This window comes from Schizosaccharomyces cryophilus (assembly GCF_000004155.1).
Source record: "Schizosaccharomyces cryophilus OY26 unplaced genomic scaffold supercont4.4, whole genome shotgun sequence".
Taxonomy (NCBI): domain Eukaryota; kingdom Fungi; phylum Ascomycota; class Schizosaccharomycetes; order Schizosaccharomycetales; family Schizosaccharomycetaceae; genus Schizosaccharomyces; species Schizosaccharomyces cryophilus.
This window is the reverse complement of record NW_013185627.1, coordinates 284,757-308,811: the sequence shown is the minus strand read 5'-3', so window position 1 is coordinate 308,811 and position 24,055 is coordinate 284,757. Positions and strand designations below refer to the sequence as shown.

The window sequence follows — 24,055 nt, the reverse complement described above, 5'->3', positions numbered from 1 at the left end:
GTACTTTGTTTATTCCATAGATTGAATTCGGACAAACCTTTCCACATAAATTTCGCCGATATAGTAGTATAAATTGAGTTGGTCAACTCAAAGGAATTGAATGTAAGTAATTTGCATCTTTTGATGCTTTTACGAATACGTTTCTTGTCTGCTGTCAGTTGGTATCAACGCAAGAATACGAGACAGTAATTAGGAGTATCCTATATATGAATTTACATCAGTATTATAAAACGATAGAAACTTGAGTAAGGAATCCTTTGTTGGATCAAATTTGAACTAGTGACTCTTGATATCAGACAAACTTGACCACTACCCAGCTATACTTTAATTTCAATTTACCTCCAGGACGCCAATTCTGGACAAGTTTCATATTAAAATATGTCGTCTGGACAAAGAGAAAATGTGTTTCCTACTAGAATGTACGATAAGTGTCATCTGAAAAAGCACTAATAGACATAGGACACTTACAGCCATAAAAACTCGTCTCAAGGGAGCTCAAACGGGACATTCACTATTAAAACGAAAATCAGAGGCTCTGAAAAAAAGATTTCGCGAAATTGTAATGAATATTGATCAGGTAAGACACCTTCAATAAGATGCGAACTTATCGATTTAAACCCTTCTATCATTGTCTACCAGGAAAAACTCTCGTGAAGCTTCTTTTATTTCTTAAAACCAGTCGCATTATACATTTGAATGAAGTTTATGAAGGAGCAACTAACATTTCTACTTAGGCTAAACAAAAAATGGGACGTGTCATGCAGATAGCCGCTTTTTCGATGGCTGAAGTGGGCTTTGCAACGGGAAGTAACATCAATTTTGAAGTGCAGCAGTCTGTGAAGCAAGCGCGACTCAAAGTTCACTCCAAGCAAGAAAATATTAGCGGAGTTTTTCTTCCTGCGTTTGAAACAAAGCTTAACGAAAATATAGATGACTTTCAATTGACTGGCTTAGGTAGAGGAGGACAACAAATTCACAAAGCTCGACAAGTATACGGGAAAGCCGTAGAAACTCTTGTTCAATTAGCTTCCTACCAATCTGCATTTATTCTGCTAGGTGATGTTCTACAGGTAACAAACCGACGTGTAAACTCAATTGAACATATTATAATTCCAAGACTGGAAAATACTATAAAATATATCGAATCCGAGTTGGAAGAGCTTGAGCGTGAAGATTTTACACGATTGAAGAAAGTACAAAAGACCAAGGAACAAGGAGAAGAGAATGAGGCTGTTAAAGATACTACAGAAACTGGTGCCAATGTAATCCAGGCTACTTCCGAAGGTGAAACAGTTAAGCCTCCTTCTACTGAAGTTGGACAGCAATTTGTTTCAGAAGTAGAGAAAAATTCCGATAAGGAAGATTCTTACTCACTTCCTTCAACCTCTACTAACGTATCTGGTGATGAGAAAGCGGATTCGGACGAAGATGTCATTTTTTAGACGGGTGAATTTTTTTTTCTCGTCTTTAACCCAGATTGGTTATACACAGTTCATTGTTCAATGCTTTCTGTAATACTCCTATTTAGTTTTGTATAAACTACCTTGTAAGAAAATTACCTGAAGGGTTTCTCGTTTATTATGAAACATGTTACTAACTCCACCAAGTAATCTAATAAAACGTCGTATTTTGGTGTTCTTGCCTTTTGCACAATAATACTTTTGTGTTGATCTTTCTTTTAGCCCATCTTGATGCCAGTTATAGTTGTCTGTTAAATTTGATGAGCGACATGACTATTTACATCTAATATACAATTATGCATACAAACTAGAAGAAGTGGTGTTGATATCGTTATTCCATTACAGGTTTTCATTAACAGAATTTTTTTATAAAACAAGTAACTTTTGTAATCTCAAAACCAAACTTTTCGGACTGACCAATAAGTTAAACAAAATTTTTAGCAGAAACAAAATAAAAATACACGAAAGTATATACCTTGGACAGTTCGTTATCTGATAAGAGGAATAAACAAGCATAAAGCCAAATTCCGTTATTAAACTTACCATACAAACAGGTAATTTCAGGCCAGTTTGGCTCTCGTCAAATCTTTTTCGCCATTCATAACAAGTCTCATTTCATCAGCAGTCAAAAACTCATAATCGACCAGAGCATTAGCAATAGCATCCAGTTCTTTTTTGTGTGACCTCAAAAGTGTGAGAGATCTTTCATATGCTGCTTCCAACAAAGATTTGATTTCGGCTTCTACTATCGCTTTTGTTGTGGGAGAGAGGGAATCCAAATCTGCCTCAAGACTAACAGGTCCTATTTGTTCTGACATGCCAAATTCGGTGACCATTCTCCGGGCAACTTGGGTAGCTTTGTCTATGTCATTATGGGCACCAGAGGTAATGTTGTTTTTTCCGTAAAGTAACTCTTCAGCAGCACGACCTCCCATAGCCACATCCATCATAGCAAGATATTCATCATGAGTCCAGCTATCCTTATCCATATCCGGAAGAGAAATGGTCATACCAAGGCTACTTCCTCTAGGCATAATCGTTGCCTTATATGGCCGCATAGCATTTCTAGTTAGCAAAGCTACTAGAGCATGACCACCCTCATGGTATGCAGTCATTAGTTTACTCTCAGTAGTAATCACGGCGCTTCTTCTTTCAGCACCCATGAGTATTCTGTCCTTAGACCACTCTAGATCTTGCATGCCGACATTCGAGCTATGATTCTTACTAGCACGTACGGCCGCTTGATTAATCAGGTTTGCTAAATCTGCTCCTGCAAATCCAGAAGTTCCTCGTGCAATGATACTTAGATCTACAGTGTAGTCTAAAGGAACGCTTTGGGTGTGATGGCGTAAAATTGCCATACGACCCCGAACATCAGGAAGAGGAACATGAATATGGCGGTCAAATCGTCCAGGGCGCGTTAAAGCTGGATCAAGGCTTTCGGGAAAGTTGGTAGCGCCAATGAATACAACAGGATGAGCTACATCTTCGCTTTTGGAAAATCCGTCCAAATCAACTAGTAGTTGGTTAAGCGTTTGGCGCATATGGGCTGCATCTCGGGCATTCCTTTTCTGTCCAATAGCATCTAGTTCATCAATGAAAATGATCGCAGGTGCATGTTTTCGAGCGGCTATGAACAGTTCACGAACTCTCTTAGCACCAACACCAACGTACATTTCGTCAAACTGGCTACCGCTCATGAAAAAGAAAGGGACATTTGCTTCACCAGCCACAGCACGGGCAAGCATAGTTTTTCCTGTTCCTGGTGGACCAGTTAGTAAAACACCTCGAGGAAGTTTCCCTCCGAGTCTCGTAAAATGGGTAGGGTCCTTTAAAAATGCGACAATTTCCTCAAGCTCTTCTTTTGCTTCGTCAACACCCTGAACATCTGAAAAGCGCACATCGATAGAACGTTCCTCAATCGGTTCTTGTTCAGCAGCGTTGGACATGATGTTATTGAGCCCGGATGTTTCAGCAAAGATACTAACACCCAGCAAGACGAAGTAGGAAGCTACACTGAGACCAGCAATAAACTTAAAAATACGAAAAAACTTTGTAAAGCGAGGCTCATCGACCACGACGTACATAGGAGTTTTACTGCTTGAACCCAGAGTAGATGCCAGCGGAGGCGTCGGATACATTGCTTGCGTAGGAGGTTGTGGTGGTTGCGGTGCATGTGCATAAGTCGAAGAATATAGATTTGGTGTACTTTCGAGGGGTTTCATGAATTCGTTCGAGTTTTTTGGGTAAGAACTCAACTCGTGTTTTAAATTAGGGGCGAAAGATGACGGGAAGTTTTGTTTGATAGACAACCTTTGTAAAGCTTCTTGGTAAAATCGATCACATATCGAATTTCTAGCTACTCCTAAAGTTTCGTAGCGATGCTGAATTGCTTCGGGGTATAAATCTGATAATTCCTTGTACAGCTTGGCCTGAAAATATGGGTCAGACAAATTTTCATTTGCTAACTGTTCGTAATCAGCCAGCCTTTTTCGTTTACTGGGATGTATACCAGCAGCTATAGAGTACCCGCGGTTTCGCCAAACGAATTGTGTAAAAGGAACCCATTGAAGCCTTCGACATCCAGTGTTCAAAAATCGTTTGGTGCCCTAACACAAAACTAGTTAATTAACAAAGGAAAAATTGAGGAATGGCATGTTTTAAGATACCATTCGTGTATTCTGGCTTCTGTTCAACTTACGAATAATGGCAGTGAATACAAGACCCTTGACATAGAATTTTAAAATAAAACAATATCTTTTATCTTCCGAAACAGCTCTTCTACTCGGTTGAGATCAACAACTTGAAATGATTGTTCTTTTTAGGAAACACAATGTAGTAAGAATAGATCTGGGAAGTTGAATTTTAGAAAGGTCGAAAGTGGGTAACACGGGTAACGCTGATAAATAGTAGTGGATAGCATTTCAATAGATTCAACAAAATTGGAAATATATTAATATTAGTAGAAAAATTATAAGTCTAAGGTTTGTGGATTTGATAGCAGGATAAATACTAATCTTCGGATGAGTTCTTATTGAGTGTTGAGGACAAATGTTGTGAAGGTGCACTCATGCAAAACAGGTAGAAGATCCATTACAAACTAACGGGAACTCCCTTTGGTCCAGTGGTTTCCAACCAAACATCTGTACTATACGGGAGAACCTGATTAATGTACAGTGGACCGTATTTGGAAACAAACAGAAGACGCGGTTGCTAGCCTTACAAGTAGAAGAAAGGGTAATTACGTTTGAGTCGCATAGTGGGACTGTGAGTCGCTTTGCCCTATCGTCTCAGTGTATTCCGGTAAAGACTGGCCTTCTTGAGGTTGAGGATTTGAAGGGCCATTGGTTCCTGCGCCTGATAATTGCTGTTTTCTATAGTGCTTTTCCTTTTCTTTCCTTGGTACTAAGTCTGAAGAAACGTCTTGGATTTGCAAATTAATAAAAGATATCAACCATACAATATAGCTAACAGAATGGAACCATGCGACTAGATCTGGTTTGTTATGGTAATTCAAGGTTACTGACAGCACTCCGCTGAGAAAAAATATGAGAAAAAGACAGCAAATATGCAGAAACATTTTAAAATTCCAACTTGTTATTTCTTGGTTGACTTTCTCGTAAGAATCATCTTCAGGTTGCCGATAATCGTACACAACTCTTGGTTGAAACATGTTGAATCCGCTGCTTTAAAATTGAGGATGGTTCTTTGAGGACGATTCACTGTGAATTTGGAAGGGAAGGAAAGAGGATGGTATTCGACGTCAGTCGGAAGGGAGAAGATGGATGGTATTGAAACCAGCTACTCCCATTCAAATTCACCACCTTTTTTTTTCAGAATCTTAAGAATGAGTCAACCCGAAGAGAATTTTGAGGAAACTGCTCCTTTAACGTCTGACGTTGCTCTTAATCCTGAAGAGGAATCAAGCAGGTGTCTTTGGCAACAACTAGAAAGAAAAAAAAGTGATTTAAAAGTCTGTTCATTGTTTTTCATTGTGCCGTATTCTATATATTTTTGCATTTTGTTTTGTGTTTACCTTTGTAACTTTTTGTCAACTGCATACGCCAAATATGGCGAAACAGGGACATCTATATACGGCTATACATATACCTTAGGTATAAATGAAAGAAAAATCATTGAAGACATTGCTCATTTTCTTACACTTATTCCTTGCTTGATATTTGGTCTTGCCTGCTTGGTTTTGATTTTAATTTACCTTCGACGTGTTGTTGTCAAGGTTGAAGTCAATTCAATTCCGATGGAAAACTTGTCAAGAAAAGGAAATTTGACGAAAAGGTAGCGTTACAAACGTTCGAAGTATGACCCAATCGACTGGCTCTTGCAGAAATTCAAATGTTTTCTTAAGATGCCTGTTTGAGTTTCCTTTCAGGAATTGAATATTTACAAGTAGAGTAGAGGTTCTACGGAAATTGGAGCAAGTTCTATCTGACAAGCGAAGCGACCTGCCTGTTGAAGACGAATGATTATGAAAATATATGGAGCATCTTGTTCAACACAATTAACAGAAGCAATCACTACCCTTAAGATGATTGATTAAATTGTGGATATTGACAAAGTTGCAGTACCTAGTATATCTCTAATTAATTATAATTTATAATGTTCATATTTTTAAAGCGAAACCGACAATTCTGTATCGCATTATTATGCACATTCTTGCAAAGTTACAGGTTCTATTGATTTGATGGATATAAAGAAACTACTTTATTTAATCATGTCCTAAATACAAAGTCAAATCTCTTGAATTCATTTTTATATAAGCTTTTTTTTCATTTCACTACCTGGTATAAAATCGATCGAATTCTACTTGTTTTGTTTATTACTCGCGTCATAATATAATAAAGATCGCTATACCCTGATAGGTATTATCTAATCAAGTAACTCCACATTTTACGCAGTGAACCGAAAAAAGGCTACCAATTCCTTAAAACTCACAAACGCAAACAAACGTAGCATGATAAACAAAGGTTATTATTTACAGATTATGTTTGAGTTTTCGTCGTTGGGAGCAATTCAATTGCTTGTATTGATGAATTAGAATTTTTGTTTATATTTTCTATGTTTCCCGATGATGAACCGTTACGGGAAGCTCTACTAGGAATTTCCCATTTTATCATACTAACCTTCGTGTACTACCAACATAGAGTCAGTAAAAATGGTCGTTAATTTCCATTCAATATGTGTTGTCGAGTTACGGACCTGTGTATGCTTTACAAATGGAGTCATCTTGAGCTTTTTCTCATGCAAGCAATTTGATAAATTGGCAATTTACAAAGTACACGGACATGGTATAGAAGTGTTTTTCTGGTACCTTATGCGCATGGTATGCAAGTCAACTCAATGAAAATACATTCCGTCTTTTGAAATAAAATTAATAGCGAAAAGTACTTCACTTTTTCATTTTCTCTTTTTTTTATATCCAATCGCTCCATCCCGATAAGCTAGTTTAAAATCAAATAGATAGTAACGTCAAAACACAATGGTTCACTTGAACATGCTAGTTGTTAATAAAGGCTTTATTTTACAAAAAGTTCAATCCATATACTCCAGAAATTTTATCCCAAAGTACCCGGCTTTTCTTCTTTTTCATCAGTTTGCATGATTCTCTTTCCAAGCATCAATCCACTGGAGAATCCTAGACAGATTGGATTCCATGTCGTCTGTCGAATTGCTTTCGAGCTCTACTATTAATTTAGGGTCAAAACTTTCTCTCACCTCCTCTAAGCAAATTTGCATAATCTCGGCTTCGTTGTTTTCTTGGATTTTGTGTAATGAGTATCCTCTAGCCTCAAGTCTTTCCCATAGTTTGGAATGATCAGTTCTTAAGACAATCGCCAAGTCAATCAATTCTTCAGGAAAAATGCTGCATGTGTGCCAGTCCACTATGCAACCTCCTTTCAATAGTCTTGGTTCTAGATAGTCCAAGACTTTTTCTTCGTCAACATCATACGTTTGCCATTTCTCATCGAATCCAAAATGAAGGTGATGTTCCTTTACTATTGTGCCCATGCACAGATGTTCTAATTCAGAAGCATCTGCAAGCTGTTCAGCAAGGGTAGTTTTTCCCGTACTACGTTTGTTGTTAGTTGTAATTCTATTCTTTTTCAATGTCCCTTTCAATGAACATACCCAGGAGTGCCGCAAAGAATGATATTGGGTAACTTTCTTTGTTCCGTAGCCATTTTAATAATTCACAGAACTCTCTTTTACTACCTAATTATTTTTGTATTTGCTTTTCCTAAATGAATGTAGAAGTCGCGCTTTTGATAAGGAAAGCACCGTTTTCAAGAGAAAGTACGTTTAGTCTACCAAAGGATGCTTAAAGTATCAAGGGAGCTTTTTTTTCTTTCTTTTAAAAAGTAAATTTACCGCTCTATATCCTGTCAATTTTACTTGTCCTAATTAACTGAATTTGGCTATTTTCTGGGAGATGGACGAGCTAAGCGAGTTTTCACTCAGACCATACAACAGAAGAAAATTGATTGAAATCACATGAGCGTTTTCGGCTTTTCTTTTAATATATAAGAAAGTAAACAAAAGAATGAATAACTTTATTTATTAATATTGAAGCCAAACAGCCGTTTCTGCTAAATGCAACAAAATTAAGCTGTCTGATTAAAAAACCACGTCAAGCTTTTATTTATTTATTTATTGTAAATTAAAAAATGTTAGTATGGAAACAGAGAAACAAAAGAACAACGTCGAAGAATCTTTATCACCAGCAATTTCTGAAAATAGTCTTTTAACGGAGGGACCGTGCGATGAGGAAGACTTTGGCTTCGCTGCAAATGAATACTTTGCTCACCGAATAATTGGACGCGGTTCTTCTAGTACCGTATGGTTGGCTACGAAAAGCTCTACCAATGCTGAATATGTAAGCATGAAAGCATGCAGACTTGCTGAGTTTTCATCATTAAAGCAACTAACACATTCTTCTGTTCTAGGCGATCAAAGAATTTCGTAAAAGCGTTTTACGCCGTCAGAAAAGAGTTGAATTGCTTCAAAATGCCAACCGGCGAAATGCAGGGGTTCCTATAGATCGTATATCTTTAGAAAAAAATATGCTTCAAGATGAGCGGTCAGATCCGTTTTGTTATATACGAAACGAGCTTGACATCGTTCAGTCACTAAATCATCCGAACATCGTTAAAGTATTGGATGTCATTAATAATGAATATTTGGATATGTTACTCGTTGGTATGTGAACTAGTCGTCAAATGGCGTCCTTTCGCTAATTACTGTGCTAATGAAGTCTATTGCTTAGTTTTAAATTACTGTCCTAATGGAAAATTGGCCTCTGTCGATCATGGAATATCTTTTTCTGCATTTCCAGAAGAGCGTTGTCAGTTTTATTTTCGTCAGCTCGTCTTCTGTGTAGACTACGGTATGTTTTTAATTTGAACTTACATCTAAATCTAAGCACACCTTACTAACGATTCCAACTCAAGTACATAGAGAAAACGTTATTCATAGAGATATAAAGCCTGACAATCTTTTGTTGGATGCTGCTCGAAATTTATGTATGATTGATTTTGGACAAGCAGAGTTTCTTCCGGCTGATGGATTGGTCAATGTTGTGTCTTCAACGCCAGCTTTTATGGCGCCTGTAGGTTTATTATAATTCTTCTTCTTTTTTGTCTCTAACTTTTAATTTTTAGGAACTACTTAGCAGCCCTTATCAAAAGGTAGATGGCAGAAAGACTGATATTTGGTCTATGGGAGTTACCCTTTATGTTATAGCTTTTGCAAAGCTTCCTTTTTCTGGAACCTCGATTTCTGAAATGATTACCAACATAACAGAGAAAGAGTAAGTTCGCTTTTCTCATACCAAAGTATTTATCGTTAACGTGGATTTTCAGGCTTGAGATTCCAAATTATGCTAGTGATACCCTTCGAAATGTATTAACGAAATTACTCGAAAAGGATCCTCAAAGAAGGATGAATACTCAAGAATTATTGAAGGATCCTTTTGTGACATAGAACGAATCATCATTAAGGCTTCATGAACGAACGAGCGAGATGATGGTTTTGTCTGCATAAGTATATGTATGTATGTATATATATATATATATTAACGTAATTTCATTTACTTACTTCTGAAACAAATGTAATGCAACTTTTCCTATACCTGCTTTTCTATTTTCTTTTGGAATTGACTATAGACTCTCCGACGGCTTCAGTGTCGTTGTTATTCCCTCAGCGAGGAAAACTTTTATTTTATTTTCCTGAATGTTTATACAAAGAATAAATAAAACATAAAACGAATTTTTGGGTAAATGGACTATAGTACTACAGACATAGGTACTGGGTTCTAATGGGTTTTTGTTGTGTATATATATGTAAATAAGTATATACGTTGAATTCTTTAAAATTTTATAACTGAAACCACATAACTACATTGTAAACACGGTTTAACAATATGCTCATACTTTGACAAGTAAATAAACTTTGGTGTTCACAGAGCTATTCTACGAGCACTTAAAGGACAAACAATGCAGTTCTTTGATAATTTGAAGTCCTTTCTTGATAAAAACAATCCATTTAGTTCTTTCAATTCCGCATCTGACGCTAAACTTCCTGGTAGATTTGCTCTTTTACATGAAAACGGGGTATTCCCAAAAGGTTTTTGGGTTTTTCTAGGCAAAGATACTTTTAACTCGTAAGTCGAAGAATATGAGTAAACTGCTAATTTTCTAAATATATAGAGATGCTTTTAAATCAATCCCTTTTGTAAAAAATGATAGCTTGATAGAAAATCAAGAGGTACATAGTTTTCATGGAATTGAAACTAGAATGCTTACTAACTCACTTGAAATATTTAGGAAAAGTGGATGTATTTTAAAGAAGAAAAGATCCGATATTATGAATTGACAGAAGCCATTGATGAATCAAGTGATTATGCTAATATAAATACAAGCGGGTTTTGGGATGAAAAAACCAAATTCTGGAAGGTAAAAGATATCAGTATTCAAAACAAAGATCAAAAAAATGTATATGCTGCAGAATTGGTACAACCGACAGGCTTGCATCCCAAATTACAAGTCAACTTAAAAAACTTGAAGCCGCCAAGCAAGCATTGTTCTTTACGAGGCATCCTTCATTTACCTTCTACATTATTCTTTGATCAATACGAATTATCTTCAATGGCTGAAATGAACGCTGGAAATTTGGATCATATTATTAGGATTTACGGCGAAACAGACTTAGAGGCCCCAACTTATACCCTTGCAGGTACAGGAAGCGTTTTATGGTTCCAAGTGTTTTTAAATGAAACAAATACTCATAATCATGCGCTCCGACTGGAGCTTCCCTTGCACACTCGTTACCAGTTACCTGCTGAAGGCTCTGTTTATGTAGACACAAGCTTTTATTCACCTAGTTTTTACTGGGACTGTTCTAGGAATAGGGAACCTATAAAAGAAGAGTATATTTCAAATTTGCTTCTCAATAGCTTTGTGCATCCCTTAACATTAATTGGACCTTCCACCTTAAATATAATGATTCCAACTGCCAACATTGAACATGAACATTCCGTTCGATGGATAACAAACACAGTGATTCTTGGAATGTTTTTCTATATAACTATTTTCCTTATACGAAAAGTGAAGGGACACTACAAACAGTCATGAAAGCAGTTTACAAGAACATGTATACTCTAATTCGTCATTGGTGCTATCAGGAATAATAATGAGCCCTTCTAAGTATTCTCTTTTTAATATTTTTTTATAATTACGAAATTAATATATGATAGTTACTTAAAGAAGAAAATAATAAGTACGGAAAGAAGAACGCAATAAAGTCATTACACATCAAAATTCTTAAACATGGCGGTAGTAACATACTGTATGGTTAGATAAAGTCAAGAAGAAGGAGTTTACAAAAGCCTACCTTTCGATGATAGCGAGTAGTTGCACTCAAAGCCAAAACACCCAGTTGGGTATTAGCAGCAGCCAAGTGATTCAAAACGACATGGTTTGGATTTGGAAGAACAGATTGATCTTCTTTGTAAGTGGTGTTAGAGTTTAAGATACATTTCTCAAGATGAGGAGGCAAAGAAGGAGGTTTAGGGAGTTTAGTTTCGGCTAAAGAGCTACTGGAGAGAAAAGACGGGATTTCAGAAACATATTTCTCGGATTCCGGCTCTTCACTAGGAGGGAAATTGGTGTGAACTTGACTGAGTCTCTGATCAAGGGTAGTATCGACACCTTCGTTGGCTTCAACCTCAAGATAATTGTACAGGTTTCCATCAGCATCTGTAGCAGTTGGAAAATCAGAAGAGCAGCACCAAATACCATCGACAAGAAATTTAAACCTTTGAGTTCCAGGGCGTAACTGCAAGACGAGTGTATAATCTTCGCTAATGAACATTGTTAGTATTTAAAAAGAATCTTTCTTACCCTTTAAGCAGCTGAATTTTCTTTTTCCATTTTGAAAAAGAACCTGTAACGTAAACGATTTCACCTCCGCCTCTCCATCGAAGGACTGTAGGGACATAAGGACCTAACCATCAGTTAACAAAAGTCTTGGACATATAAATAAAAGAAAGGTGAATGATAGGTCTCTTTGAAATAGAGTCAAGTTGGAGAACAGAATTCCGAATTGGTTGAGTTCCATCCCATCCACTCGACAAAGAGCATATCTTCCATTGAGCATGAACGGCATACCTGTATATGGTTCTCTTTTGGTAGAAGAATGAGAGCGACGTTTATATCTCCCAGAAGCACCTGCGGCATTTTGAGAACCATCGGTAGCACCCGTGATACTAGAATTGTCATCCATAAGGTCAACATCCTGGTTAAGATCATCCGGAGCAATACTAATCATGCTTTGGGTTCTATGAGGAAGCGAGTCAGGTTTTTCTTTCGTAACGGATTTGTTTACACCCTGGGCGTTACGTGACAAAGCGGAGTCACCTGAAGAAAATAGTTAATAACCAACTTAATTCTCTGCAAATGAATGAAAAGAAGTAAATTTACCTTCCTGAGACTGAACATTTCCCATATTAATTGAATGTGAATGAAGTCGTTGGCTACTAAGTTCAAGCTGGGCCAGGCCGGTACTACCTTATAAATATGGTAGGGGCAATGCACAAGATCCTGTGGTACAACGCAACAGCTTAAAACAATATTAATCGTAATATAATTATACAGAATATATTCTAGTTACAATTAATAAGAGATTTTTGATAGAAATAAAATGATATGAACCTATTTCAATTCGATTGTATAAAGTTTAATTAAGCTCTATTAATTGAGTACGAAAATCTTTAAGCTATTTGACAAGGAGCATAATCATTAATACCATTTAGAATGCGTCTCATGCTTTGTTTACAATAGGGATGAGTATGTGTTGAGACTTTTTGAAAATGGACACTTCATATCGAAGGAAAAGAAATGGGTTCAATTTTATGTTTCAACAAAACTTAACACGAAAGGTGACGAATGTCCTATTGAGTTGCAAAGGTTTCTAGATTTGAATTGTACTGCGACAGACAAATTCCTTTAAAACATCGCTAAACTATGTCTTATAAGCGGACGTAAAGGTTAATATCTCAATTGACCTTTTTATTTGATATCAAAATACCATTTGGTTTTTTTTACACATGTCAATCTTTGTATTTGTAAGACTCTTTGGTTTTCCAGTTATTTACACAAAATGACTTTGATTATAATTTAGCGAAAAGTTATTGTCACACAAAGAAAAGGTTCATAAACTTTTCTTGGTTAATAACTCATTTCCTTACTTGAATGATCATAGTACGGATCTGTCTCAACGAATATAACCTCAATATGTAGGCAAGATATTCATTCCTCTCTTCCATCCGTATTAATGTATTTACTCTTGTCTTTTTTTTCCCTCTTATATGTAAACAAACATCATGCCTTTGGAGTAACAGATGAGTTAACAATTCTATCATAATTTGACATCGTACCAAGATTCCACTAGTAAGGTTCAAAAAGAAGATTCTCAATTTTCCTTTTATTTGTTTGCAACTTCCTACTTCCTTTTTCTCACATTCCGGTTTTATTAGCCTCCTTTATAAAGCTTTCTTTCAGTTGACATAAAGCAAGATACATTCGAGGAATAGGCATCTTTGAAAATCGATCCAGAGTTATTTAATATTTGTTTTCAACTTTTAACATTTTCTTCTTTTTCCTAGAATTCGACAATTTGTTAAATTTTTAATAGTGCTCTATAGTTGTTACAATGAAGCTGGTTGTCTTAGGTGGATCTGGGTTCCTTGGTCATAACATATGTAAACTTGCGATTGCAAGAGGGCATCAAGTTGTCTCTGTGTCTCGAAGAGGACGTGGTGGAATTCAATACAAAGAACCATGGATGGAAAAAGTCCATTGGGAAAAAGTGGATGCAATGAAGGAACCCCATTCCCTTCTTCCTATTGTTCAAGATGCTTCTGCAGTAGTTAATACGGTCGGAATCCTTATGGAATCCAACTATAAGCAAGCTCTTGAAAACCCAAGAGGCTCGATTCTTCAACTCGTCAAGAACTTGAGGAGCAATGTTTTCCAAGGCTCTGAAAACCCATTGAAAAAACCCCCTTCTCCATCTGTTCCTCCTGCTAAGCCAAATCTACGATTTGAAACTATCAACCGAGACTTAGCTATTAACACAGCCAATATAGCGGCTGAAGCCCATGTCCCAGTATACTGTTATATTTCCGCTCATGCATCTGTTCCTGGGCTCGATCCACGATATATAAGTACGAAGCGAGAGGCCGAGCAAGCTATTTCTAAAATACCAAATATGCGATCCATTTTTGTACGTCCTACCTTTATGTATGATACCTATAATCGACCTATATCTGGAGTCTTCGCTCCTCTTCTGAAACTTTCTTCTGGATTCAACCATTTTTGCTCTGGATTTTTTGATTTTCTTGGAGCTGCTTCTGCTGAGCCTTTACCGACTTCAGATGTCGCAAAAGCTGCTCTTGAAGCTATTCTTGATCCTTCAAAATCTGGTCCATTGGGAATACAAGAAATCAAAGACTTGGCGAATCGAGCATCTTCTTCCTCCAATTCGTCTTCTTTTTGATTTAACCAAGCCTTAGGCTTGGGAATCGTCGTAAACAATAATAAATTCCTGAACAAAACTCATGATATAGCCCATAAGAGTCGAAGAGTTTGATTTCGTCTTTTTTTTACTTATATTGACAAATACATTTTATATTACAAGCAATAATAAATTTACATTTAAAAAATGATATTCCTTTGTATTTTTGTCATTGTTTATTTCTTGTTTCCTTCAACTTCGCAAACCATCCTTAAATGTAATATGGAACGTACTGTACCTTGCTACATATTTATCCCAATGGACTACGAACTCAATTTCGTACAGAAATAGGGTGCTGGAGGTAAATTTTAGGAAAGGCGTTGAAGTTGACGGGTTTCAGTTTTTTCTCTAAATATGGGCTTATCGATGGGGTTCATAAAGACTCTGGTCCTTTGCTTAAGTTTATATTCCATTGTTTTGCGAGGTTCCTCTTTGGTAATACTGACGAATAATACTAGCTTGAAAGCCTTTGAAGAAGGAAAAAACGTAAACCATAGTTTAATAGGAGCCTCTCTTTTAGATGTTGTTACAACAAAGGAAAAACGGCTAATCAACACAGAAGCTGAGACTTCTAACCAACTTGAGTCTCAGTTAGTTAGCTATTTCGAAGAGATAAATTATGACCAGCTACATAACAATGTATATAGTTCTTTTCGACAAAATGGATTTATTTTGTTTACGTCGAAGGACAAACGATGCACTACTTGCAACTATTATGCCCACAATGCTGCTTCTGCGTTTGTAAAATTATTAAAGGAATATAAATCAGGGATCCCTTTTTATTCATTTGACTGCAGCTCTAACCCTTGGTACTGTCAACAAGAGTTGGGAATTCATACATATCCTACATTTGCCTACTATAACCTAATGGGTGAATTCACCTTTTTCACCAGCCATACTCCATTTGAAGTCCTGATTAAATTTGCAGAAACTATACGTCCTTTAAATAACTTGGATGGAAAACCACATATCGACAGTGTGGTTCGTTTAAAAGAATTAGAGTCTTTAGAAAGTCAATACCCCACCTTTTTCTTGTATATACATGACTATGGGTCAACATCTGAAGATTTTAATTATTTGCGGATGTTTTCTCGCTCTTTAGCTGGCTATGCTCCCATCTTTCGGTCAGATGATAAAAATCTGGCTAACTATTATAATATCACTCGACTCCCTCACTTAATGGCAGTACGAAATGGAGTCTCCTTTTCTTATCCGGCAGAGTCTGTTTCTTCTATGCGCGATCCTATCCGTCTTTGTTCCTGGGCTGCCAAGCTTAAATACCCTCTTGTACCAGAGCTAACCCCTGAATTTGCGAAAACATTAGATGATGATTCTTATCTAGCTATTGCTTTAGTGAATCCTATTTCTCGTCACGTTGAGAGCCAAGATTTGCACAATATCCAAAGTATAGGAAAACAGTGGGTGCAGACTATAAGATCTATTGAACGAAACCAATTACTCAATGCTCGTAAAGAATGGTGGGACTATGTGAACTACTTAAAAGCGAAAGGCTACGAAGATGTTCCTTTTCGTGCCGCCAAACATGCTTTACCTCTACCCGAGAATAATAAGATAACGTTCGTCTGGTTGAATGCCCATCAGTGGAAATCATGGATTAGCGATACCTTTTCCATAAAGTCTGTACCCTACTCACGATTCGTTTTAGTTCATCCATCGGGATTAAAATATTGGGATCAGTCTGAAGATGGTACATTACTCAAGTTAGATCAACCTGCACGCATCATCAATACAACTTTGAGTGTTTTGTCAATTAAGGGACAACCTCCTCCCTATAATTTAACAGTAAGTCACGAGTACTTTTGGCTTGTTCAAGTCAAAGAATTCTTAGCTTCTTACCAGAAATATATATGGCTTCAAGCTGGCTGTTTTATTTTTGTACTTTATTGGTCTTCCGTTAAAAGTCTTCTGTATCGAGCCAATCGATCGCTAATTACATATCTAAAGCAACGTTCGCCGCAATACCTAAGGAAAAGCATCTGAAAAAACTATTTTTCTACACAGTATCTAATATAACAATTCAACTTCTCTGAACATCGGTGCTTCCATAAGTTTCCTTGTATTTTCGTCTGGTTTATTTAATGAACTGTTCAAATGGTTATTTACGATGGGGTTTCCTAATGTGTATTATATAAGTAACCCAACCCAGTCGCTTTATATGTATAACATTTCTTATTTTTTTTGTCATCACGCTATGTGTCTGTAGACGAATAGTAGGTATTATAAAAGCCTTTTTTTCTGTAGTGTTTAATTAATCCGAATTCTTTTACGATTTGTATTTTACATTCGAAGTCTTTCTTCAAACTACAGTTCAACGCAAATGTCGAGAATACCAGAAATTAGGCAATATCCATTGTTATCTTTGTTTCGTATATTTACTTTTGGCTTGTTTTTCGCTTTTTTCATTAAATATGCTTTGGCCAACTTGAATATCGATAAAGTCTTGAACATTAGACTACCAGACGTGATTCCCCTTTTTGACAATAGAAACAGAAACACAGAGGATTTTCCTGTGAAAGTTTATGCAATTGGAGATATTCATGGAGATTTCCATAACGCTCTGGACGCTCTTTCTGCCGCTGGAGTTGTGTCTCCAGTGCATCCTTTTGAATGGACTGCAGGAAACGCAACCTTGGTCCAAACGGTAAGCATGAATTAGAGAAAAGAGAAAAAGCTGACAATTATATACAGGGAGACATTGTTGATCGTGGCCCGGATACCAGATTTCTTTTCAGATGGTTTGATGAATTAAGCACTCAGGCAGAGCGGCAAGGAGGACGAGTCATTCGTTTACTTGGAAACCATGAGTTTATGAATGCGAATGGCGACTGGCGTTATGTTCATTATGGAGACCTAGCTTCGTACCCTGAACCCTCTATTGAAAACCGTAAATACGATTGGGGACCTGAAGGAGAGATTGGAAATTTACTCATAACTAAATACAACGTGACATTTAAAGATGAAACCAGTAGATCTCATTTTATGCATGCCGGACTGTCCCCAGAATGGAGTCTTATGGAGAACTTCGTTAATCCGATGGGACATGAACTTCTGGAGATGTTTATGAAAGCTGAAGAGTTACCAGATGAGCTGAAGGCGTTTTGGGGGATAAAAGGCCCTATGTGGTACAGAGGTTATGCTCAACTTCCTCTAGAACTTGCATGCGAAGTGGCATCTAATGTTACAAAAAGCTTGAATGTTGATCGTTTGGTCATAGGGCACACACCTCAATTTGAAGGAATTCGTAGTCGTTGCAATGGCCAAGTCATCTTAATCGATACGGGCTTGTCTACTGCGTATTCAGGGGAACGTGCGGTCTTGCGAATCCTTCGAAATGACGAAATGACAGCCGTGGAAGCCATTTACAGAGACCGTGTTGTTAAACTATAGCCTGCGCTTTCACTTTGGGCATTTACTAAGAAAAACACCCAGCTTTTATTCACCACTTATTGTTCTCTTCTATATGTAAAAATTTACCACCTGGCACTCTCTTCCTTATTTATGTATGTCACTTTTGAAAAGGAACCTCCCGCTTTACTTTCTATTAGCTGATGAATTGATTACGTTCTCTAATTGCATACTAATAATTATATGCCTAATAAAATTTGTCATACTCTTATTTACTCGCAATTTTTTCTTTTACCTTTTTCCATTATACTGTTTATGTTACTTCATCATAGGTAACAAAGGATAAGAAGTTTCGCAGTAAAGAATTACAAGCTTCACAATCCGTATAAAGACATAGAGAAGAACCCGAGTACCTGCCAACAGCGATATACTCAAAATGATGAATTTTATGCGAGGATCCATGTTACGCCAAGTACAATCGAGTTCTCTACGATTCTCCCGCCTCGGGTTTCGTAATGCAACTACAGCTACTGCTTCTGTTCGCCCTCCTATTCAATTGCATGGTCTAGATGGTAAGTTCCTTGTGCATAGGAAACGGAGAATATAGTGGGTTCCATTACTTGAAATGACGTTCACGTTTATTAACGTGGATAGGTGTTTATGCTACTTCTCTTTACACTGCTGCTGTAAAAGAATCCAAGTTGGACCGTGTTGAAAAAGCTTTGACTACCTTGGGAGCTACTTTGAAGGAACGCCCAGAGTTTGCCCAGTTTATTGCTAATCCCTCCATTAATTATGAGGACAAGAAATTGATTGTATCTTCCTTAAGCAAGATGACTGGCGGTGATGCCTTGTTGAGTAACTTTTTCAACATCTTGTCCGTAAACAATCGTTTGTCAATGCTTGATCGTATTGAAAATCAATTCCAAAAGATTATGCGTGTCCAGCGTGGTGAAGTCGAGGTAACTATCACTTCCGCTGCTCCTTTGGACTCTAAGACTTTGTCCCGCTTGGAATCCAAGATCGCAAAGTCCAAGTATGGCAAGGGTAAACTGTTAGTTAGCAACAAGGTTTCTCCTTCCATTCTCGGCGGTCTTATTGTGGAAATCGGAGACAACATCCTTGACGTGAGTATTTCTTCTCGTGTCAACCATTTGAACAAACTGATGACAGGTAGGTATTTATTTTACCAACGACGTGAAGCTAATTATATAGATGCCATTTAAACGTTTCTACAATCTTTCTTTTGAGCATGTTTACTTGTCATGCTTACTGGACATTTGTCAACGCAGAATTTCCTACGCTCCTCTCCTCATCTTGACAGGTCTGAAATTTACTTAATTATCTTCTTTCTTTATTCTCGCAGTGTCCACTTATAATCGATCGTTCATTCGGTTGAGTGGCATTCTTGGGTTTGCTGAATATGTGCTTATGTTTGTTTCAAATGCAGTGCCATATCCGTAAAGCTATAGCATGCCGAATATGGCTTTCTAGCGGTTGTTATTTGATCTTATATTGAATACAAATTTTTCTTTGGAACAAACAAGATAACCACTCAGATCATAGCATTTTATATAGTAAATCATTGAAGGAAGATTTGTTTTATGACTTAAGCTCGTTCATCTTTCCACTGAACTACAAAGCTGTTGACTCTGTATGAAAAGCTTGGAATTTCATTCCAATATTCGTTCATACATAGAAAGACTTAACGTATTCGTAGTTTCAATCAACCCTAAATTTCATGCTAAAATCCCATGTAGAACGCACGTTGTGTCTTTGATTCTGTTCTTACACTTTATTCTTTGGTATTAACAAAGGTAGGCCGATTTCACATAAACAAGTATCAAACAAACAATAATTTTTAAACTTTGTTTGAATTATTCATTTCCTATTTTACAATCACCTCTACCTCATACTTCTTAATCGAATGTACTGACTCATATACTTCTTGCCTACTGTGATCTACCACCTACTGTTTGATATAGCAACTCTGTACGGTCAATCCCTAAGAAGCAGATCTAAGAAGTTGGTTTTTTAGCAAAATGGATGCTTCTTTGCAAAATTTGGTAAATGAATGGCTTGCAATTGATCAAGTACGCAACCTTTCTGATGAAATGAGCTTGATGAGATGCTAATGGTATTTATTGAAAATAGAATGAAACTACAAGGAACGAAGTAATAAATCTAGTTAACGTTGGCGATTATGCAACTTTGGAACAAATCATGCATCCAAGAATCGGATTTGGTACTTCAGGTAAGTTAAACGATCATTTTCATTCGAGATGTTACAAGGAACTCTTTCTGGCAAGTTTGATTACCCTTTCAAAAAGCGACCTTTATTTTCTAAGTGGGTCGAACAGTTTGTCCCTGCTTCCAATCAGCTTTTGAAATTACAATCTCTCTCTTTCTCTATGAGTTGAGCGTTCTTGGGGAATGTGCTCAGAAAGATATCCTCTTTGTAACTGTAATGTAAACTATGTAAATTCTAACATTTCGCCTAGGTTTGCGTGCTGAAATTGGTGCCGGGTTTGCTCGCATGAACGAATTAACTGTTATACAAGCATCTCAGGGATTTGCTGAATATTTAATCCAAACCGTGCCTGGATCTCAAGAGATGGGCGTCGTCGTAGGTCACGATCATAGACATAACTCACAGCAATTTGCTCGTTTAACAGCCGCTGCTTTCTTGAACAAGGGGTTTAAAGTATATGCTTATGGTTTCCTCATCCATACTCCACTTATTCCCTTCTCTATAAAAAACCTAAAGGCTGCTGCTGGTGTTATGATTACTGCTTCTCATAACCCAGCTGTCTATAATGGTTATAAGGTTTATTGGAGCAATGGATCCGCAATCATTCCTCCTCATGATAAAGGCATAGCTTCCTGTATAGAGAAGAACTTAAAGCCTTTAGTTTGGGACAAAGACCTAGTCGATCACCACATGTTGGCAAATCGTACATTTGCAACGGATTTACTGAAGCAGTATTGGTCCCAACTACATGAATTCCACGCGGAGAATACTTTTTCATTAGATATGCAACCACTTGAATTTGTATATACCCCTATTCATGGTGTAGGTCTCCCTTTCGTTACGTCTGCTTTAACCCTTTTTGGTGAGCAAGCTGACATGACCTCCGTTCCTCTTCAAGACTCACCAAATCCTGACTTCCCAACTGTCAAATTTCCCAATCCTGAAGAAGAGGGTGCCCTAGACCTTGCTTTTAAGCAAGCCGACACCCATAATATTCCTTATGTTATGGCTACCGACCCTGACGCTGATCGGTTTGCATTTGCCGAAAAGATAAACAATGAGTGGAGACGTTTTACCGGAGATGAAATTGGCTGTATTTTGGCTTATTTCATTTTCCAAGAGTATAAGAACGCGGGTAAACCTGTTAATAATTTTTATGTGCTTTCTACTACCGTTTCCAGCGCTCTTATGAAATCTATGGCAAAGATCGAAGGTTTTCATCATGTAGAGACATTAACCGGTTTCAAATGGCTTGGTAATGCGGCTGCTGAATTAGAAGACCAAGGCAAATTCGTGGGTCTAGCTTATGAAGAAGCCCTTGGCTATATGGTAGGTGGTATTGTAAAAGACAAAGATGGTGTGAATGCTTTATTAACTTTCCTACACCTTCTTAAACGCCTAAAACTTCAACAACTTTCCGTTACTCAAGTCTTTATTGAAATCTCTCAAAAGTACGGTTACTATGTAACCCGAAACTCGTATTTTTTCTCTCGCGATACACAAAAACTTCGTGGTTTGGTGGATGCCCTTCGCAAGAAAAGCACCACTAATGGATACCCTACTAAACTAGGAAACTATAACATAACCAACGTTCGTGATTTAACTGCTGATTATGATTCCACTACAGTGGATAAGAAAGCTAAATTACCAACTTCTAAAAGTTCAGATAATGTAACTTTCGAACTCGAAAATGGCCAAGTCGTTATGACTATCCGTACCAGCGGTACCGAGCCTAAACTCAAGTACTACATTTGTGCCAGAGGTAGTTCACCAGAAGAGGCCCAAAAGAACGCAACAGGGGTTTGTATGGACATAAAAAATGAATGGTTCAAGCCCGAACAAAATGGTTTGGGCGAGCCTTAAGACTTTATGCTACGCGAAAATGTCCCTTTCATGCTATTTGATGAGAAAAGTTTCTTTGATAAATGGAAACGTTCGATACAATTTTCCAAATTTAATAAATATCAACATTAAGATACATCTAAATTAAGGAAGCTAATTTAGTGGTAATTTGTAAATTGGCTATTTCAAATAATAAAAATAAAAATTGAAAAGTCTTTTGTAATTAAAGAAGCATAACTAAGTTCATGTCTAAAGGATGGCTACAACTTAATTGAGGAAGTTGTGAGTACTTGCTTTGTAAGATATGTCGAACGCCTCGAAGCATATCCAGGTAGCTAATTTGAGGATTTTGAGTTATAACTTCACGGAAAGCATACGAAAGAGCGCCGGTTGAAAACCCATTAACGTTTGTATCGGCACTAGTTTGACTATCCTTACAACCAGAAATAGAAATAACATCTGCAGGTGAAAACTTATACTGTCGGGAATATTGAACAGCGCTATTGTTAAACCCGCCAGAAGCCTTTTGGAATACACTTTTCACATTGTTGAAAATACCTCCAATATCGCCAGACATATACGACATGCCAGCGTTTAGAACATTCATACCCGACTCTTTCAGCATATTCGGTTCTTTAAGTACACCTTTAGTAGAATAGGTGAAAGGCAGGTCTAAAGCACCTCCAGAATGACAGGCTATCATTTGTTAGTCAAAGTTGTACTTCGTTTGTAGCTGATAAACATACAGTCAAAAATAGCCGTTAAACGGCATCCAGCAGGTAAAGGTCGAACCATAACTTCATGCATTTCATCATCAATAATTTGTCCTGAGACTTCATGGTCTAAGGGATAAATCGTTTCGTCGTATCCATCAGCTTCATCGCCATCCAAGTCTTTTGCTTGTCCACCGTGTCCCTGAGAATGATTAGTATAATCAAGAAACTCTTTTAAACATACACTATAATGAAAAAACAAAGAGTCCTAGACTATGTTAGCTATCACCGAATATAGAGATAAAGTAAAGAAAAGATACGATAACAGTAATCTAGTCTCGTTCATATTTTCTAAAAGAATTTCGAAAACTGGTACTGACTATGCTCTTTTCATTATCTTACATTTGGTTGAGCGCCGCTTACGAGCCATCGCATGGCATCAATCATATTTTGACGAGTCGGAATAGCTCTTGGATGTTGAGCGGTGTCGGTCATAATTACTTAACAGTTAGAAAAACTCGTAACGAAGACCACAGAAAATTCATACCCATGTCTTCAGGTTTATATCCATATCTCTCCTTTAAAAGTTCACCTGTGGATAGGACATCTAGTTTTCATTAGACATAATTCAAAACCTAACATTGACGAGGTTCGTACCATTAATACATCCTTGTAATTCATTAGGGGTATGCACATAATTGATACCAATCAACAAGGCTTTTCGCTTTCCTTGACAAGTAGAGTACTGATAGCTAAATGAGCCTCCACCAGAAAATCCATAAGATTGTGATTGTGAATTAGGTAACTGCGGTCCGTGATAGCCTGGGTTGTTATAAGCGTAATTTCCAGTTGCGGGAGGTGGTCCTGAAGGAGGTGCATATCCATAGTGCTGATTAGCACCGATATCAATATGTCCTACATTTTGTGTAGGCACTTGGTCCGTGTAGCCATCTATATTAGGTCTATTACCGCGAGGAGGTGGCACAGATGGAGGATCATAGCCTACATTTGGATATCCACGATTTGAATGAGAGTTGACAGGATATTGAGGCCCGTAAGGACCATAATTCGCTTCTGAGTTGCCATTATAACCGTTATAGCCGTAATTCATATTGAATTCGCTGTGTGGATTGAAAAGAAAAAAGTTTTGCTGGGGCGAAACAGAATCAACTGGTTGCGCCTTCTACAGTACATAGCTACTAGTAAGCATACAATATTCTTCAGTTGTTATAATTAAACAATTAATATAGATTCAGACAAGAAATAAAAATTGTTTATTTTGATGTTAATGTCAGATCATTCATTAGCAATAGGAAAATACACCACTGCTTGCC

General features: G+C 37.2%; 14 protein-coding genes across 14 annotated transcripts; 9 read left to right on the top strand and 5 right to left on the bottom strand.

The window, feature by feature from the left end:
* Window positions 1–312: 312 nt before the first annotated feature.
* On the top strand, window positions 313–1,865 carry SPOG_02355 (V-type ATPase V1 subunit D). The gene is made up of 4 exons (XM_013168297.1): window positions 313–419; window positions 460–577; window positions 735–1,546; window positions 1,608–1,865. Exons 1-3 carry the CDS (start codon window positions 379–381, stop codon window positions 1,440–1,442), a joined length of 867 nt encoding a protein of 288 aa, XP_013023751.1. The 5' UTR covers window positions 313–378; the 3' UTR covers window positions 1,443–1,546; window positions 1,608–1,865.
* SPOG_02354 (inner membrane I-AAA protease complex subunit Yme1) lies at window positions 1,725–4,320 on the bottom strand. Its single transcript, XM_013168296.1, has 2 exons — window positions 4,162–4,320; window positions 1,725–4,069 (listed from the first exon to the last, which is right to left on the bottom strand). Exons 1-2 carry the CDS (start codon window positions 4,192–4,194, stop codon window positions 2,021–2,023), a joined length of 2,082 nt encoding a protein of 693 aa, XP_013023750.1. The 5' UTR covers window positions 4,195–4,320; the 3' UTR covers window positions 1,725–2,020.
* Window positions 4,321–4,343: 23 nt separating this feature from the next.
* On the bottom strand, window positions 4,344–5,388 carry SPOG_02353 (uncharacterized protein). Its single transcript, XM_013168295.1, has one exon. The coding sequence runs from the start codon at window positions 5,131–5,133 to the stop codon at window positions 4,702–4,704; it is 432 nt and encodes a 143-aa protein (XP_013023749.1). The 5' UTR covers window positions 5,134–5,388; the 3' UTR covers window positions 4,344–4,701.
* Window positions 4,404–6,328, top strand: SPOG_02352 (uncharacterized protein). The gene is made up of 2 exons (XM_013168294.1): window positions 4,404–4,444; window positions 4,489–6,328. Exon 2 carries the CDS (start codon window positions 5,242–5,244, stop codon window positions 5,758–5,760), a length of 519 nt encoding a protein of 172 aa, XP_013023748.1. The 5' UTR covers window positions 4,404–4,444; window positions 4,489–5,241; the 3' UTR covers window positions 5,761–6,328.
* A 156-nt stretch (window positions 6,329–6,484) lies between these two features.
* SPOG_02351 (nucleoside-triphosphatase) lies at window positions 6,485–7,922 on the bottom strand. Its single transcript, XM_013168293.1, has 2 exons — window positions 7,608–7,922; window positions 6,485–7,548 (listed from the first exon to the last, which is right to left on the bottom strand). Exons 1-2 carry the CDS (start codon window positions 7,658–7,660, stop codon window positions 7,068–7,070), a joined length of 534 nt encoding a protein of 177 aa, XP_013023747.1. The 5' UTR covers window positions 7,661–7,922; the 3' UTR covers window positions 6,485–7,067.
* SPOG_02350 (CAMKK/META protein kinase Ppk34) lies at window positions 7,757–9,752 on the top strand. Its single transcript, XM_013168292.1, has 6 exons — window positions 7,757–8,352; window positions 8,423–8,675; window positions 8,743–8,862; window positions 8,927–9,084; window positions 9,137–9,285; window positions 9,338–9,752. Exons 1-6 carry the CDS (start codon window positions 8,152–8,154, stop codon window positions 9,456–9,458), a joined length of 1,002 nt encoding a protein of 333 aa, XP_013023746.1. The 5' UTR covers window positions 7,757–8,151; the 3' UTR covers window positions 9,459–9,752.
* A 93-nt stretch (window positions 9,753–9,845) lies between these two features.
* On the top strand, window positions 9,846–11,290 carry SPOG_02349 (pig-X). The gene is made up of 3 exons (XM_013168291.1): window positions 9,846–10,137; window positions 10,184–10,241; window positions 10,301–11,290. Exons 1-3 carry the CDS (start codon window positions 9,971–9,973, stop codon window positions 11,105–11,107), a joined length of 1,032 nt encoding a protein of 343 aa, XP_013023745.1. The 5' UTR covers window positions 9,846–9,970; the 3' UTR covers window positions 11,108–11,290.
* Window positions 11,154–12,536, bottom strand: SPOG_02348 (AMP-activated protein kinase beta subunit). The gene is made up of 5 exons (XM_013168290.1): window positions 12,455–12,536; window positions 12,143–12,391; window positions 11,876–11,978; window positions 11,367–11,835; window positions 11,154–11,319 (listed from the first exon to the last, which is right to left on the bottom strand). The coding sequence occupies exons 1-5, from the start codon at window positions 12,477–12,479 to the stop codon at window positions 11,281–11,283; spliced, it is 885 nt and encodes a 294-aa protein (XP_013023744.1). The 5' UTR covers window positions 12,480–12,536; the 3' UTR covers window positions 11,154–11,280.
* Window positions 12,537–12,688: 152 nt separating this feature from the next.
* SPOG_02347 (NAD dependent epimerase/dehydratase) lies at window positions 12,689–14,703 on the top strand. Its single transcript, XM_013168289.1, has 2 exons — window positions 12,689–12,732; window positions 12,787–14,703. The coding sequence occupies exon 2, from the start codon at window positions 13,686–13,688 to the stop codon at window positions 14,529–14,531; it is 846 nt and encodes a 281-aa protein (XP_013023743.1). The 5' UTR covers window positions 12,689–12,732; window positions 12,787–13,685; the 3' UTR covers window positions 14,532–14,703.
* Window positions 14,704–14,788: 85 nt separating this feature from the next.
* On the top strand, window positions 14,789–16,758 carry SPOG_02346 (protein disulfide isomerase). Its single transcript, XM_013168288.1, has one exon. It carries the CDS (start codon window positions 14,904–14,906, stop codon window positions 16,548–16,550), a length of 1,647 nt encoding a protein of 548 aa, XP_013023742.1. The 5' UTR covers window positions 14,789–14,903; the 3' UTR covers window positions 16,551–16,758.
* SPOG_02345 (phosphoprotein phosphatase) lies at window positions 16,716–18,248 on the top strand. The gene is made up of 2 exons (XM_013168287.1): window positions 16,716–17,211; window positions 17,259–18,248. Exons 1-2 carry the CDS (start codon window positions 16,888–16,890, stop codon window positions 17,955–17,957), a joined length of 1,023 nt encoding a protein of 340 aa, XP_013023741.1. The 5' UTR covers window positions 16,716–16,887; the 3' UTR covers window positions 17,958–18,248.
* SPOG_02344 (F0-ATPase delta subunit) lies at window positions 18,210–19,660 on the top strand. The gene is made up of 3 exons (XM_013168286.1): window positions 18,210–18,487; window positions 18,570–19,088; window positions 19,131–19,660. Exons 1-3 carry the CDS (start codon window positions 18,352–18,354, stop codon window positions 19,139–19,141), a joined length of 666 nt encoding a protein of 221 aa, XP_013023740.1. The 5' UTR covers window positions 18,210–18,351; the 3' UTR covers window positions 19,142–19,660.
* A 22-nt stretch (window positions 19,661–19,682) lies between these two features.
* Window positions 19,683–22,237, top strand: SPOG_02343 (phosphoglucomutase). The gene is made up of 3 exons (XM_013168285.1): window positions 19,683–20,008; window positions 20,070–20,169; window positions 20,417–22,237. The coding sequence occupies exons 1-3, from the start codon at window positions 19,958–19,960 to the stop codon at window positions 22,027–22,029; spliced, it is 1,764 nt and encodes a 587-aa protein (XP_013023739.1). The 5' UTR covers window positions 19,683–19,957; the 3' UTR covers window positions 22,030–22,237.
* Window positions 22,135–24,016, bottom strand: SPOG_02342 (metacaspase Pca1). The gene is made up of 6 exons (XM_013168284.1): window positions 23,379–24,016; window positions 23,269–23,328; window positions 23,124–23,221; window positions 22,966–22,989; window positions 22,755–22,923; window positions 22,135–22,704 (listed from the first exon to the last, which is right to left on the bottom strand). The coding sequence occupies exons 1-6, from the start codon at window positions 23,830–23,832 to the stop codon at window positions 22,232–22,234; spliced, it is 1,278 nt and encodes a 425-aa protein (XP_013023738.1). The 5' UTR covers window positions 23,833–24,016; the 3' UTR covers window positions 22,135–22,231.
* Window positions 24,017–24,055: the final 39 nt, after the last annotated feature.